Source organism: Rhagoletis zephyria, unplaced genomic scaffold (genome assembly GCF_001687245.7).
Source record: "Rhagoletis zephyria isolate East Lansing unplaced genomic scaffold, Rhagoletis_zephyria_1.1 Rzeph_scaffold_00650, whole genome shotgun sequence".
Taxonomy (NCBI): Eukaryota; Metazoa; Arthropoda; class Insecta; order Diptera; family Tephritidae; genus Rhagoletis; species Rhagoletis zephyria.
The window spans coordinates 5,425-22,209 of record NW_016157734.1 but is presented as its reverse complement, the minus strand read 5'-3'; the positions used below and the strand labels follow the sequence as shown (position 1 = coordinate 22,209).

Sequence of the window (16,785 nt, the reverse complement as noted above, 5' to 3'; positions counted from 1 at the left end):
AAATATCTATCAAACCCGATTGAGCAAGCTAAGTATATTTTTTGCTGATTAGGTTTTTTTGCAATATTGCTAGATACTTTCCATTTGCGGTAATTCCACCAGACTCGTTTTCGTTATTGTTTTAAAAATCATTATCGAGGTTTTCGAGATCTAGCACATTACGTTTGATCAATAAAGCAGTCGATGTATTTAACGGCCCTAACGCTAGTCGCAGATTGCATCCGATAGGACGACCGATTTCGGCCGGCATATTTGACCGTCCGAATTGATGCGCACACTTACCCAGATTATTTGCCGACCGTATTTGCATACACAAATCTAGTTTTCATTACAATTTTGTAAGCAGTGAAATATTTTGATGCCGATGTCGGTTCGGTTATCGGTTTATGCGTGAGAGCGCTCATATAATCACAAGTGTTTATTCATATCGCCCGCATACAGCCGATATTGGCCGAGCACAATTCGGCCGATTCCGGCTGCAGTGTGCGCGTAGCGTAAATTTGTCAAACGCGTGGATACATAGTGTATGAGTAACTTAATTTCCTGCTCATATTTCACACAAACAAAAATAGGATAAGTGAACCCCTTTTCAACCGGATTAACTGCTGTTGTCTGCTAAATATGTATCTGAACCAATAACCGAACCGAAATTTTCAAGAAATGTTTGATCCGAACCGAAAACCGAATCACTTTTTCCTTTCCACCAATTTTTGATAGCCAAATTTTCTCCACGTCTTTTTTTTCTTTTGTTTGATATGGTAATATCATGATTGTTTACCATCCGCTGACCTTGTTGCTGCAATGTTTTTAAGGCGAAACAGAGTACTATTTTAAAAGCCGCAACACTGCTGCAGTCTAGTACGCTTTCTGGTCATGATATCCACTTTTTCACTCACAGCCAGTCTTCTATTAGATTCCTGGGAAAACTTCGCTCTAAAAGAGATGACTGAAACTTTACGCAAACGAATTGTTCGTAGTCTGCCGAACTTGCGCATCATAGCGTGACATAGAAATTAGCAATGAAAGATGGCAAGTGGGACTGGCTTGGCCAGCCAAAAACACCCAACGCATAATGTCTCTACTTAACCGATGGAGGCAAGACATCCATTGGATTTTTTATGGACTGACGAGATTACACACAGCTAGACTGGGCGCACCCTGAAACAACTACTGCAGAAATGCATGCACGAGAATGGGAAGGAAACCATTCAAAAGCTCTTTGCATTTGGCCGGTGCTAGCAAAACGGAGAGCAAAAGCTCTTAGCAGTTACTTATTTGATGGACTGGATGATCTTAATCCTAGAGTAGTCGCGACCTTCCGTGAAGCGCAAGTGATCGCGTGGTGAGCATTTTGCCGCCCATATTTAAAAAGCTGTTGTGTCGCCATTAATAGTCAAATGAATTGAAAATTATTTATTAAGCCAGAATGAAATATAAACTAAGCGTTGGAGCAACATTAATTTATTACAGTTTTACTATTATATATAACAACGCTTGATCTTTACAAATGTGTTGTTTGAAAAATAGCAAGCAGTTTTTTGTCCCGGGGGCGGCAAAATGCTCATGGCGCGAGCACTCTAGGGTTAAAGCAGTAGATAGTACTAGGTGCAATGCCGTATTCCTCGGACTCGGACTAGTAAAACTGTCAAAAAATAAAAATTCGCTCAGAGCGAGAGAGTAAGATTGAAAAGTACGGGATCGCTTTCTAGTAAAAAATGGCAACTTCTGTCAACTTCAACATAACCTCCAAATTTTGGTTGCTTATTTTGTATGCAAACACACCCAGATCACACATGTAAATAACCAAAAATACTTTCAAATTCATTAGAATCCACTTAAACAAGTAATTAAATACTTTTCAACATGAATTAGCAGAGTGCACTTTTCTTTTGTTTACAATTTGGTTGCCAAACACACTACAGCTGATCGTTTGACACATTTACCAGAATTTACCAGCAAAAAATTCTCGGACTAAAACTGGTAACTTCTGACAGAGAGAGAACCGTATTTACTCTCTTTTTTGTCCTCTCAATAGTCAGAGTACCGAGTACGGGATCGATTTCCAGTAAAAGCTGACTGATTCTGACTATTTCTGACTAGTCTGGACTCGTACGGGATCGCAACTACTATTAGGAGCCTATCGACGTTTTTACTGAGCATCACAGAATTCTAAACCCCTTGGGATGTTACAAAGCATCCTAAGTCTAAGTGAGTCACACAAGAAACCCAACTTAACCTAACCTTTTAATACTAACGTTTGAATTAGAGATGGGCACGGGACTAAATATTTAATGCCGATCCCGCTTATCCCGAAATTCAATTTTTTGGTCCCGAACCCTATCTATCACTAAGAAAAAGTCACATGTGTTTCAAATTAGTTTTAAATAATAAAAAATAATGATAATGAAAGATATGGAATCTTCCGATTATTTTCTTTTGCTTTGCTGTTCGTTTTCGTCTCAATAAAACATAAAAAAACGCATATTTCACACATCGTTTTTAAGGAAAATCTTCTGAATTTGTGGAGGTTGCGGATTTATCGGGAGTGTCGGGAAAGGATTTAGGTTCCCGTACCACCTGTAAAATTTTTATAAACCTTCGTGATATCGCCTATCTCGGCCAACTGGAAATCAGTACCGTGGGTCCCGCGGGTCCCGATATCCCGCATTCATCTCTAGTTTGAACCCTAAAATATCTGTTCACCCGGTTCAAAAATGCCCTATCTCCGACTTCATTTAAAAAACGTCCTATCTCAACTGAAAATTTGTTTATATAGTGCGTTTTTGAAGTGAGAGCTGAGATAGGGTGTTTTTTAACCGATTTCTTTACTTTAGTTTTTACAAACTATTTAACACACAGCCGCTGTGGTGTAGTGGTAAGCAGTGCGCGCTTCCACTCCGCAGGGCCTGAGTTCAAGCCCTGGTCAAAGCAAAACATCGCAAAACAGCTTCTCATAAAAATGCAATCGCCGTTCAGAGTCGGCGTGAAACTGTAGGTCCTGTCCGTCGACAAGCATAAAGGCCGAATATCTAACAGATGCTCGCTTTTCATTGGTCCTCACTGACCACTCGGACCATGTCTCGATTTATGGATGATTTAATAAAATAAACACTCAATTGTTATAGTTACATATGCACATATGCATGTCCATTTTAATAGATTGCTCCTTTCAAATGCCATCGAACTTCTTTTGTTGGAATCTTATTTCCTTCTAAAAAAAATCTGGAGCCTCAACGTCCACAGGCATATCCACTGTATATTCATTCAGACGCCGCGAATGCGCTAGCCGATTAACTGGATATACAATACTAACATCAGCACAATTGACGAATGTTTCCTGCGGCCCACAGCCCATAGCACTTGTACCATTCCCACAAGGGCCCCAGTTGTTTCCTAGAATATGTATAAGAAGAGTTTTCTTAGATTCACCATTTTTCATATGATTCATTGCATTTTGCAGCTACATTGCAAAATAATGTAACTCACCACCAGTATAGGTCCAACGGAGCACACAATGTTCGCAGTTCAAGTTTTCAGATAAAACTAAGTCTGCATCAATCCAGCCGATTGTACTGCCAATATACATTCGACTCGAACCATCAACGAAGCGCAGCGAATGTTTGCTAAAGCAGTCCTCCGATTCTGCGCCAAATTCAGTCAAATCGCAGATATCAAAACGAAAATAGCCTAAATGATTTGCGGTGATGCGTATCCCTACTCTAGCGGTATAGGAACCGTGAAATGCTTTCGTTATTACGCCAACACCGCCATAATAACCACCAATTTCGTTGGCTCGTGGCGTTGACAAGGCATAGTTATCTCCACATAGCCCACATTTGCCGTTATTTGTGTTCCATTGCACCTGAAGTATACATATACATACATACATACATATGTACTTTCAAAATATTTTATCGGGCCGGTTTCGGCTTTTGATTTTAAGTAAATTTTTGAATACGAGTAATATTTAAGTAAAAGACAACAACCGACTTAAATGCTCTTATACAAATTTAGGAGTACTCTTAGTTTCTTCATGACCCAAGGATCGGAAATAAACGAATTTAGTATGGGACAGCTCTTAAGGTACACCCTTTCCCATAAAAAATGGATTATCGAAGCCGGTTCATGTGGTCCAAAGTTATTCAGTAACATACTTAAAAAAAAAAGATAGTTAAAAAAATCCGAAAAATTAATAACCTCCACTTTTTTTGCAGTTGGATACATATCGTTAGTATAGTATGGAAAGGGCGTAACTCACATCATCGCTGAATACAAAAAGCCGCAACTAAGTAACTAAAAACACAAAATTAGCTTTTTGACTGATTATGATGCATTTCATCGAACTATACATAAGTCCCCACATCGTTTTGTGCAATAAAAAATTTTTACGATATTTATCTCAGCCAGCCAAATGCGGAGCGCAACACCTTGAAAGAACGTTTTCGGAGCGCTCCCAATATGGAGTGAAAAGGGACTCGAATGAGTATGTATGTATCAGAAAAGCAAAAACCAACTGCATTGAACGTAGTAAATTTTTAAGTCCGGCACATGTACGAGGAACATTTTAAATGTCTCCTACACAGCCAACCAGCGGAGTCTACAGGGTGCACAATTAAAAGGGTAATTTCAGCATCCCTCACCCAGTTAATCCGGAAAGACTCCGTGCGGACTCCCCTATTCACCCAGGATTTTGTTAAAAGGACTTTAAATCATTCGAGGATAACCAAGACCGAGTGTTTTGGGAGTGGTCCGATAATAGGCCTTAGATAGAAGGCTTTACGGTTTTGCAAAACGCTCCTAATTTTGTTTATAATTAATAAGGATTGACGTTTTCTCTTCTTTTTAATGAAAACATGTTAAATTAAAAAATTATTTGCATATTATGTAGTAAAAATCACATAAAAACGAAAAAATCATGAAATAAATCAAAAAATATGTTTTATCTTGTTTAAAAGGCGTTCCTTTTAGGTTTGAAACCACTGCGCCGCCCGCTCTATGGAATTCTTTGAATTGAAAATTTAGTCAATATCTCGCAAACTAAAGGAAATATACAAAAACTGATAACACCAATCGAAAGATCTTATTATCCAGGCGACGTTAGGAGCTCGGAGCTTGTGCACGAAATCTAACATTTCTATAAGCTGCGTATGTATGCTGGTAGGCAAAAAATCGGCATTTGAATTAGTTTTGCCCTTTTTCTTTTATTATTATTTTTTTATTATTAAAGTATATCTCACTAACAGGAACCGCGTAAGTCAAAATTTTAAACTTTGTACAATATTTATAAAAGCTCGACGAATTTCACAAAATGCTCATCAAAATTTCATGTTCTATATTTTCCTCCTTATAACCAAATTGTCGAACATACTTTGGCATGTCATAAGATTAGTGATTAAGAAATTTGAAATTTTGATGGAATTTTATAGAATTTTCCCAACTTTTTTAAAAAGTTAGAATTTCAGACTTACATAGTTTTGGTTAGTGAGTGAGCTATACTTTCATAAATAATATATGTATATAAAATATACAATAAACATGAAATAAAGCAAAGAAATATAGCCAAAACTTGTTAAAGTGTCGCTTTCCTTTTTATTTTCCCGCCACTGTATGTCGCTTCCGTTTTGATGATCGAACTCACAACCTTTTGGCAGTATTTCACGCACTATTTTTTCATCTTACAAAAAACTATTCGAATTTCACTAACGGCTATTCTAATTATCTATGTACATACATACATACATATCGTCGTTTAAAGTGCAAAACCGCGTATCAGCAAAATGCAAAACCGCGTATATGAAGTTGTAGAAATTAATTTCTAGAGTGTAAAAACACTAATATTTCAAAATTATTCTCTTTTCTATAATGCAATCGCATATCAGCCTAGTATATTTCAGGACGAATGGATAAGGATTGAGCCAAGAGCTTGTGTGAGCAAATCCAATTTTTGGCAGCCAATGTCAGTTACGCGGTTTTGCCGAATGACGATACGCGGTTTTGTACTTTAAACGACGATATGTATATTAAATATTGTTGATAACCCGGCTCCGCTTTGCCAATCCGCTGTTCTTACCGTCATGCCACCACAATTTAATCCATTGTCATCATAGTTTTTCGGCGCAGATGCGTTGTAGCGCCAACGCGATGAACGACTCGGTGGATCCAGCATCATGCCATGCCCATTCACCAAATTAATGCACAACCATGGCAGAAAAGCCAAAACAATGAACATGCCCTGCTTGTAGTCCTTCATTATGCTGGACATCAATCGAAACATATATGGACTATAAGTTGCAAATTCGTAAGTATTTTTTAATTTCACGAACCGGATTCTGCGACCCTTGATGTACTCTTAGTACNGAATGCCCTGCTTGTTGTCCTTCATTATGCTGGACATCAATCAAAACATATATGGACTATGAGTTGCAAATTCGTAAGTATTTTTAATTTCACGAACCGGATTCTGCGACCCTTGATGTACTCTTAGTACATATGTCAACTCTGGTTTGTTGTTCACGATTGATTGCGACTAGCGTTGTGGATGAGCATTTTTTATACACATTTATTAAAGACAACACTTTTTACGAGTCCAATCACATTATCAGCAGCCCCCAGGCTAATGGTGCTGATAAAAAAAAAAAAAACGGGGGCCTTATCAAAAGACGCTGTGCTGCAATTCACTCATACTGGCGCGCACACGCATAATAGCCGTATAATGGGATATACATAAATACATATGTACAAAAGAACTCTTAACGCATACCTACAAACATACAAATGTATGCACATGAGGGTGTACCAGAATCTGAAGGGAAATTGTGAGCAAACGCACACCCCCTTAGTTGTTACTTTTTGGTCTAAATAACGAAGAAAGATTTATTGCTGTAAAATACCGAAAACCCGTTCCCCCTGAAAGTTCAATTTGTCCACTGTGTCCGATGATACCGAATCTCTCTCTAGCTCGTTATGGGATATCTCGACCTTCAACAACTTTCGAGGAGCTCCTGGGTAGGCTTCACTTNGAGAGAAAGCCGTATAATGGGATATACATAAATACATATGTATGTACAAAAGAACTCTTAACGCATACCTACAAACAGACAAATGTATGCACATTAGGGTGTACCAGAATCTGAAGGGAAATTGTGAGCAATGCACACCCGCTTAGTTGTTACTTTTTGGTCTAAATAACGAAGAAAGATTTATTGCTGTAAAATACCGAAAATCCGTTCCCCCTGAAAGTTCAATTTTCAATTCCACTGTATCCGATGATACCGAATCTCTCTCTAGCTCGTTATGGCATATCTCGACCTTCAACAACTTTCGAGGAGCTCCTGGGTAGGCTTCACTTTTTTATAAATCTTACTCTTGTATATATATACGGGTCTACTATCGTCGCAGCAAACTTATGTATGTACCCCTAAAGGGCCGTTGAATGTATATGATAAGCCCAGATCTGTGTTATCTCAAAATATCGAGTGTTTTACGTTTCACTGATCCCAGATCTCCAATTAATTTCAAGGGTATGTGTAACGAGATTCCCAAATTAATTTTTTTCTGGCCCACCCTAATGTATATACTTATCCAGGTAATCACTGTATGCGTAAATTTTTAGGTTTTATTATCTTCACTGAACATAACACGCAGATGCATTTGTATTTATGTACATATGTGTGTGTGTATAAAAAATGTTGTTTTGTAATTGTCGGTGAACAATGTAAAGTTGGTAAGTGAAATCCACATTCTTAATGCAATATTACAACTGAGATAATTAGTATCACTGATAAAACAACAAATCGTCAGAAGAAGTGGCATAACACAGAAATAACAAACTTCCCAATTAACTTTTATTATTTTGTGATTTATTGGTAAAATTGTTTACTGTCCCTCCAAACTACAAACGAAGTGNTGGCCGTTGAATGTATATGATGAGCCCAAATCTGTGTTATCTCAAAATATCGAGTGTTTTACGTTTCACTGATCCCAGATCTCTCCAATTAATTTCAACGAGATTCCCAAATTAATTTTTTTCTGGCCCACCCTAATGTATATACTTCTCCAGGTAATCACTGTATGCGTAAATTTTTAGGTTTTATTATCTTCACTGAACATAACGCAACTTTATTTACGCAGATGCATTTGTATTTATGTACCAATGTGTGTGTGTATAAAAAATGTGGTTTTGTAATTGTCGGTGTAACACTGTAAAGTTGGTAACTGAAATCCACATTCTTAATGCAATATTACAACTGAGATAATTAGTATCACTGATAACAACAAATCGTCAGAAGAGGTGGCCATAACACAGAAATAACAAACTTCCCAATTAACTTTTATTATTTTGTGATTTATTGGTAAAATTGTTTACTGTCCCTCCAAACTACAAACGAAGTGTGTGTGTTGTTTGCTCACACAGTAAAAAAGGAAACTAGCAAAGAGAGCGCTTACAAATTATTTAAAAAAAAGGAACAGTAAAACCTAAGAAATACATATAAACGTATATATATGNCTCACACAGTAAAAAAGGAAACTAGCAAAGAGAAAGCGCTTACAAATTATTTTAAAAAAAGGAACAGTAAAACCTAAGAAATACATATAAACGTATATATATGAATGGTCTTGCATATTTTTTTTTTTTTTTTTTTTTTTNGCTTACAAATTATTTAAAAAAAAGGAACAGTAAAACCTAAGAAATACATATAAACGTATATATATGAATGGTCTTGCATATTTTTTTTTTTTTTTGATATGCTGTTTAAATAAATTAAAAGTTGCATATTTCAAGTAGCATGCTTATTTATACTAGATCTCTCAAGATATTTGATATGGTAATAGTAAAAAAGCAAACCGGGCTTTGCAATTGTGGTGTGTCCAAGCGTCATTAGCTGTAGAAAAATGTGCTATTACACCATGTCAATGGCTGGAAGCTTAAAAAATGGAATCCATGTTTGTATCTCAATTATTAAATTTCCGTGCGCCTTCTTTGTCTACTTGTCTAATATGTCTCATTGTCAATCTACAAACTCCGTATGTTTCCATTACTATTCTTCTACTTCTTNGAGAAAAATGTGCTATTACACCATGTCAATGGCTGGAAGCTTAAAAAATGGAATCCATGTATTTATCTCAGCTATTAAATTTCCGTGCGCCTTCTTTGTCTACTTGTCTAATATGTCTCTTGTCAATCTACAAACTCCGTATGTTTCCATTACTATTCTTCTACTTCTTTAAGCCCTGTACGAAATTTGTCACATCGTATTCCTCATCGTACTGCTGTTCCGACCATAGCTCTGGCAGATTTTCGATGATTGCATTCATAGACATTGGTGCACCACTGGCCGCATTCGATGCTGGCGCACCATTTGCTCCCTCTTTGTCATTGCCATTTGGATTAAATAAATCGAAGAGCTGTGCTGTGCCCATTGTATCCATCGAGGCGTTCTCTGAACTGACCACGGTATTGGCGGTGAGGATTTTAAACTTTTGTAATCCCATTATTTTCTCTTCGAGTGTTTTTTGAGTTATCAACCGATATACATTCACCACTTTCTTCTGGCCAATACGATGCGCACGATCCATGGCTTGTAGATCCTTCATTGGATTCCAGTCGTGCTCGACAAATATGACTGTGTCAGCGCCAGTCAAATTCAAGCCAAGTCCGCCGACCTTGAGTGCGAAGATAAAAGAGAGTTTGCTAAATGAAGAACAAAATTACATATATTTTATTTGAGTTTACCTGTGTGGTGAGGAGTAGCACATCGATACTCGGATCGGTGTTGAAGTTGTGCACAATGTCTTGACGCAGTGATGCCGGCACGCTGCCGTCTAGGCGTAAATAAGACACCGTTGGCAAATGTTTGCGCAACAAATCGTGTTCCACTATATTTAACATGGCCTTTAGTTGACAGAAAATAAGCGCACGATGTTGACTGACCGATTCAGTTTGGACGCCAATGCCGCAATCGAGCAACAATTGTCTGAAAAAAAATTTAATGATGATCATTAAATCGAGCACTCAAGTATAAACTATAAACGTACAGCAGTAAAAATAATTAATTAGTTAATTGTTTTCTCACTCACTTCAGTGCTGGCAATTTCGCCGAGTGCTCTATATCATCAAGTNGTATAAACTATAAACGTACAGCAGTAAAAATAATTAATTAGTTAATTGTTTTTTCACTCACTTCAGTGCTGGCAATTTCGCCGAGTGCTCTATATCATCAAGTGAGCTCTGCTGTTGCTGCAACTCCTGCGCAATCTTTGCGTACTCCGAATGCTTTGGTGTCAACACCAATTTCGGGTGATTGCAAACGTTTTGTAAATAACGCAAATCGTGGAAAATGTGAGCCTTCTTGCTGATGGTATCACTCTCACCCAGGCTATCCAAACAATCCTTCCAATGTGAATTCAAATGTGTACGACTGAAGTCCTCATATAAACGTTCTTGTAACGGACTCAATTCGCACAACAAGTCTTGTGTGATTTTAGGTGGTAAATCGGTCAACACATCCTCCTTCACGCGACGCAACAAGAATGGCAATACCTGGCGATGTAATGCCTCCATTGCTAAGACGCCAGCTTCCTGTTCCTTGGAGGAACTCTTTGAATCGCGGGAAGCTAATATTGGCCGACTGTAACGCGCAATAAATTGTTTCTCAGTGCCAAGAAAACCAGGCATCAGGAAGTCAAAAAGGGACCAAAGCTCCAATACATTGTTTTGAATAGGCGTACCAGAAAGTATTAGCCGATGTCTGGCCTTAAGCATTTTAATGGCCTTCGAACTTTTTGTCTTGCCGTTCTTTATAATGTGACCTTCGTCCAGCACACAGTAGTTCCAGTGTATATTGCTGAAGAAATCTATATCCTTTCGTACTGTGTCGTATGATGCCACGACCAGATTACACGGCCCAATTTGGCAGCGCAGTTTTTCACGTCCGATAGGCAAACCTACGTAATGTAGTGGACGTAAAACTTTCGATCTTTCTAGGAATTTTTCCACCTCATAGACCCAATGACCTGTGAGCGTCGGTGGACAAATCACTAGGCTTGGCAGTGATGCTTCTCTGTCCATAGTGCGCTGGTAGTGTTCGCCTGCGAGAATGCAAATGGTTTGAAGTGTCTTACCCAAACCCATGTCATCGCAAAGAATGCCATGCAAATTGTATTTGTTCAAAAACCATAGCCAGTTAACGCCTGCTTGTTGGTAAGAACGAAGCTCTACCGATAAGGGTATCGGTACTTTGTAGTCGGGTATAGTCTTTGGCGTGAATAGGTAATCAAGAAATTCGCGATCGCGTATCTTTCGCTCCTGTAACTCAGCGGAAGGAATCTCATTCTTGATTGACTTGCTACGCGAATCTAATGGCATAAGTTGAACAAGTGTGGCAAAGCAGTGCGTGGAAAGCAAACGTACAGATTCATCGGGATCGCTCATGCAACCTGAAAGGTGGAAACACACAGAATTGCATATGGAATATTTGAAAGTTANTTGCTAAATCTAGCGGAGCATCTGATAGTAATTCCATATTCGGATAAGCTGTTGTAAATTCCTCAATTTTAGCAAACAAAATTTGCTCGAAAACCGGCATTTTGGAAAAGATCTCTACTGTGAAGCTTAAGCAAATTTTCGATATGGCACAAGAGGCGCCCAGGCGTTGAACGCGGAACTGTTTTAATTCCTGTAAGGAAGCGGTAAAACTAAAGTATTGAAATTTTTTTTGATTCTCATAACACTTACCGCCGCGTTTACTGCATTGACACCATTTTCCGCTGTGGCATTCGCTTCACTTAGTGGCGGCCTACCTGGGCCACGTGAGCCACTCGGTCCCCCAGCACCTGCACGACTACCTGCGCTTCCAATTTGTGCATTATTTTGTTGCAAATTTAATGTTAAAATGCCGTAATAAACGCAGTTATTCGAAGCAACCGCTGACTGGGGCAATGTAGTCTTTTTCAATGACAATTGGCTTATAGTCTGCAAATCATAGCAAAATTGTATGCAAACATAAATAGGTTATAATTGCTAACAAAATTTCTCTCAATAATCATTGTATTTACTCACAATTTTGGGCGTAAACTGAGGATCACTCTTCAGCAGCGTACACAAGTTAGTCAGTATTTTACTATTAGGACTAGGATTTCTATCACACACCTGATGCATTAGCTGCACCAGGAATTCCGCTGAAAGTTGTTGCAATAACTCACACTCTTCTCGTTTTATCGACTCCATAAGCGGTTTTACAACCGGATTCAACTTCTCTGGTAAGCATTGCATGCAGACAATGGCACCCGCCAATGCCGCTTGTGCGCTTATATTATAGGCGCATTGTTCTGCTGAAGTCTGCGCGAAAGAGGCTCGCAAGCCGCGCCTGCGCTCCTCAAGTGTTTCGTGTAATTTTGGCTTAAGCCCATAGCGACTAAACCCCTCGGTCAGGGTGGTGGCAATTGCCTCTATTTGATCTAATGTGAGAACGCGACCAAAATTTAAATCATTTATGGGTATTTTGTATTGCTTCAATGTAGCAATGAGATCATGAGCCTCCTGGTGCAACCTGAGAAAATACAACTGAAAGTACATTCATGTAGGTTTAAACGCTCACAAAATTACCTTGTAAACGAAACGGCTACTTCGTCATAGTAAACATACTCCATGACACACGTGCGTAATTTCTCTGCCAGCTTCGGTGCGGCTAGGCGCATGGAAGGATCTATTTGTGCCCAGAATGCGATGATCAGACCTAAAAAAGAATTCCAAGCATGAAGGGTGAAGTCAGTCAAATTAAAAACCACAAATTAAGCTACTCTACGGAAGTAAAACTTCATTCATTTCTAATTTCTTACTGGAAACATTTTTCGTGGGAATTTTATTTTTATTGCCGCCGCTGATGTTGCACTTCAAAAGAATATATCTAATTTTTTATTTTTTTTTATTTATGACTCACCGCATACAATGCGCTGCACTGCCGACCGCGAATTTAAGTGCCCCAACAACACTTTTGTATAACAATCCATGGGGGATTCCATATTTGGCGTATAAGTCACTCCTGGAGCCGGCTGCACCAGATATTTCGAGAGCGCGCCCAGCACTCGTGCTGCCGTTACACGCGCACGCACCACATTACGCTCACGAACATCCAATGGGGTCGCCTCATTGCCGCCAAGAAAGTATCTTTGCGGTGCTGTACTGCTCATGGAGTGGCCACCCAAATCATCGGCATTACGCTGCGCCCGTCGTCGGGATGTTACAGCTGCGTTTGCATCGGCTGATGTGCCTAAGGGGCTTTGCGGCACAGCGGAGGTGTGTATTAGAATGGATGAGTCGAAAGCAAGCCTGGCTGGCTGCATGGCTAAGCAAATCCACGACGAAACGACCGGACAGGCGGCATGCAATAACGCTCCCAAATCAGCGTTAAACAATAGATTTTTCCAAACTTTCGTTGCCATCTCCTGTATATCTGACTGAGGTTCGACTAGAATGCGTTCGTAAATGAAGCGTAGCGCGTCCTGCAACAGTTTCCACTGCCAATCGATGACGCCTAGATTTAAGTTTAATTTTTTGGAATCGAAATTTATGGCAATGGCCAACTGCGGCAAATTGGTAGAGTCCTGACCCACGGCGTTACCATTATTATTTGCGGTTGTGCTAAGTTTTGAGCTTGTGGAGGGAGTGGCACTGGTCATGGCTTCAATTTGGTCCTTATTCAAATTGCAACTGGTGAGAGTTTGGAGTGTCAGTAAAGTCGATTTTCGCACCGAACTGGTGCTATGCGAAAGAAAGGGCCAAAGTCGCGGCACCAGCGTGGACATTGGTTCCATTCTACACAATTTAAGAGAAAAACAAGTTGAAATTATTATTTTTTAATTTTTTTGTGTTATGAAAAAAAGCACTCACTGAATCCAAAATCCGGCACTGGGTAGACACAGTATTGCCGCTAGCAGCCCCATAAAACTATTACATGCGCTCGTCAATTCATCCTGATCCAGGAGTAGATCCCATAGCATCTTCACAATCGACGAGACCTGAACTGGGTTTAACAATTTCGGCAACCAGGTTGCAATCGGAATCAGAGTCGATGCGGCTACGGCGCCCACATCATCTACGGCATCGAATAATGCCAACAGTATGTCGTTTATTGATTGCGGCACATAAATCGTCAAAAGATCTTCGCGCACTACAAAGACATACTTCAAACCCAGTAGGCCGCCGTGACGGACTTCCCACTCCTTCTGCTTCAGCAATTTAATCAACAACTGCACTATTTGATGCACTTGCTCTGCATGCATTTCTTTTACAATAGTTCCCAGCACCTGCGCACATGTTTCACGTACTGGCGCCACCACCTGATCGGATACAAAGTCACCGAAACGATCCAGGCATAGTACGCACAGCAGACGCAACGCAGCATCCTCCATCCAGAGATTGTGATGTTGCTGCATCTCTTCACGTGTCATACCGATACCTTTGCCTGCACCGCTGGCGTGATTATTAATAAGCTCACGCAAAGCTGTCGCTGCACCGTGACGCACCTCCCATCTCGGGTTGAAGAGGTCGACATAGAGACGTGCACAAAAGTTTTCCAATGGCCAATTGAAGGCATCAATCCACATACCAGTCGCATCCGGCACGGGATCTGCATATGGGGGGGCATGAATTACATAGGTAAAGTCTACATATTTTAAATTTTCGTTATTTGCACTTACCATTTAATGTATAGAAAACCTCCTGTCGCTCTAGCGCATCTGCTTTCAATTTTTTGCGTTCGGGTTCGTCGACCATACTGGCACCATTTTTACCGGTTCCCATGCCACTGCTGTTGCTGTTATTGCTTCGACTTAAACTATTTGCAGTCGCATTTACACCGCCGCCACTGGTTGTTGTATTTATATTTTGTCGCGCTTTGCGCTTGGCGCGATTCATTTCACGGCAGCTAAGCTGTTGCCCATTGGAAGGAATCAAATTGGAATTGGGTTTTATATTCAGTATATCCTCAACGGGCACCTGTCGGACGGATAAAAATGATAAATAAGCGTAAGAAAATTGCATGGAGGCAACCCAATTTTCGCAAGGCTACCATTGAAGTTTAAACAGCGATAAGGTCAACCCAAATTGTATGTGGGAAAAATTAAACTAAGGACATTCACCTAAAAGCAAGATCCATCATCCCCTATTGTAGCTAAGTAGAATTTGGTTTCATTTAGTGCGCCTCTTAATCGCTTTATTTAGGTCGACCTAAACACTTTTTCCTTCTCAACAAAGATTTAATATCATTCAAGTTGCCATTATTTACCTTCTCCTCGTTGGCATTGTAGTTGCTTCCGGTACTCATTACATCCTCATCTGTGATCATATCCGTCAGATTCACGCCCAACTTCGAGGCCTGCGTCAGCCCTAGTTTCTCATTGAGCAGCGCACGCTGTCGACTCAACCGCTCCGCAGCCGTGGCACTTGCATTTGCGCCACTACCGCCCGTTGGTGTTGCAGCGCTCTCCGTTTCGTTCAAATCGAATTCAATACCCTCGGAACCGATAAGGCGAGCACCTTTATGCAATATTTGCTCCAAATCGAATTCCGCAAACGATAATAATCGTTCGCGTTGCTGCTGCTGTTGTTGCTGAAGCAAATCTCGACTGCAGCTATGTTCGCTGGAGTTTGTGGCAGTGGTAGCCACCGATTGACAGCTATCGTCCTCACCACCACCTCCACCACCCGTAATGGAAGCTACTGCAGTCGAATCTTCGTCCCTTTCCTTCTCCTTTTTAATGGTCTCACGTTTTATGGCCGCGTATAATTCAGGCCTCCAAGCGGGTACATTTTGCAATATCGCCTCTACGGCTTGTGAAGCGGCGATGCGAGTGTCCCACGAGGTGCTGTGCAAGTATCCGATTAGACGATTGAGAAGTGCATGCAATTCATGGGGGTACAACTTCTGTACTTCGCCAATTTGTTTTGCCGCAGCGCGACGTGTTACTGCTGATGAGCCGGACTCGAGCAATATGAAGAGACGATCCAACCTGCAACCGGATTGGAGAACAAGAATGTGTGCAGTTAAATAAGGTATAATCCAATATAGCCAATATCAGAACAAGGCTCTCAAGTGCGTCAGCAAGCAGCTTATGAGATACCCTCAATCTCTTGAAATCAAGTGTGTANGATTTGTTTTGCCGCAGCGCGACGTGTTACTGCTGATGAGCCGGACTCGAGCAATATGAAGAGACGATCCAACCTGCAAGCGGATCGGAGAACAAGAATGTGTGCAGTTAAATAAAGTATAATCCAATATAGCCAATATCAGAACATGGCCCTCAAGTGCATCAGCAAGCAGCTTATGAGATACCCTCAATCTCTTGAAATCAAGTGTGTATATGAAAAGAATTTTGTCGACAAAAAACATTTATTAAATCCATATTTATTAAGTTACCAAGCAAGTCTTTACAAATTTAAGAAGCTTAGTTTAATAGCTCAACCAGCCACCGACGTAGAACCGTAGACCGTGTCAGCTGGCACGACCTATCTTATCCTCGTATTAACGAAAACTCACCACCGCATGATGGTGCAAAACTTTCCCTTTATGGACTTCTGAGCGTATCATTGCGACATGTTCAGTGTTTTAGCTACATCTNATTAACGAAAACTCACCACCGCATGATGGTGCAAAACTTTCCCTTTATGGACTTCTGACGTGTGTCAAGTTAGCACTACACTTTTCGAAATCGGAAAAGTTAACTACGGCATTAATTGTAGTGTTTTTGTTGTAAATTTGTTGTGGAAAGAAAAAATTTGTAGCTCTC

General features: G+C 40.1%; 2 protein-coding genes across 2 annotated transcripts; both read right to left on the bottom strand.

The window, feature by feature from the left end:
* Positions 1–3,119: 3,119 nt before the first annotated feature.
* On the bottom strand, positions 3,120–6,343 carry LOC108360902 (uncharacterized). Its single transcript, XM_017613363.1, has 3 exons — positions 6,071–6,343; positions 3,487–3,862; positions 3,120–3,393 (listed from the first exon to the last, which is right to left on the bottom strand). The coding sequence occupies exons 1-3, from the start codon at positions 6,272–6,274 to the stop codon at positions 3,212–3,214; spliced, it is 762 nt and encodes a 253-aa protein (XP_017468852.1). The 5' UTR covers positions 6,275–6,343; the 3' UTR covers positions 3,120–3,211.
* A 2,722-nt stretch (positions 6,344–9,065) lies between these two features.
* On the bottom strand, positions 9,066–16,073 carry LOC108360901 (TATA-binding protein-associated factor 172-like; the record flags this gene model as incomplete). Its single annotated transcript, XM_017613362.1, is given in 11 exon segments — positions 9,066–9,663; positions 9,734–9,974; positions 10,182–11,490; positions 11,492–11,675; positions 11,735–11,971; positions 12,059–12,548; positions 12,605–12,734; positions 12,939–13,813; positions 13,889–14,627; positions 14,698–14,995; positions 15,285–16,073. Coding segments are annotated over 11 exon segments (5,739 nt in total), but the record flags the coding sequence as incomplete, so codon positions are not given.
* Positions 16,074–16,785: the final 712 nt, after the last annotated feature.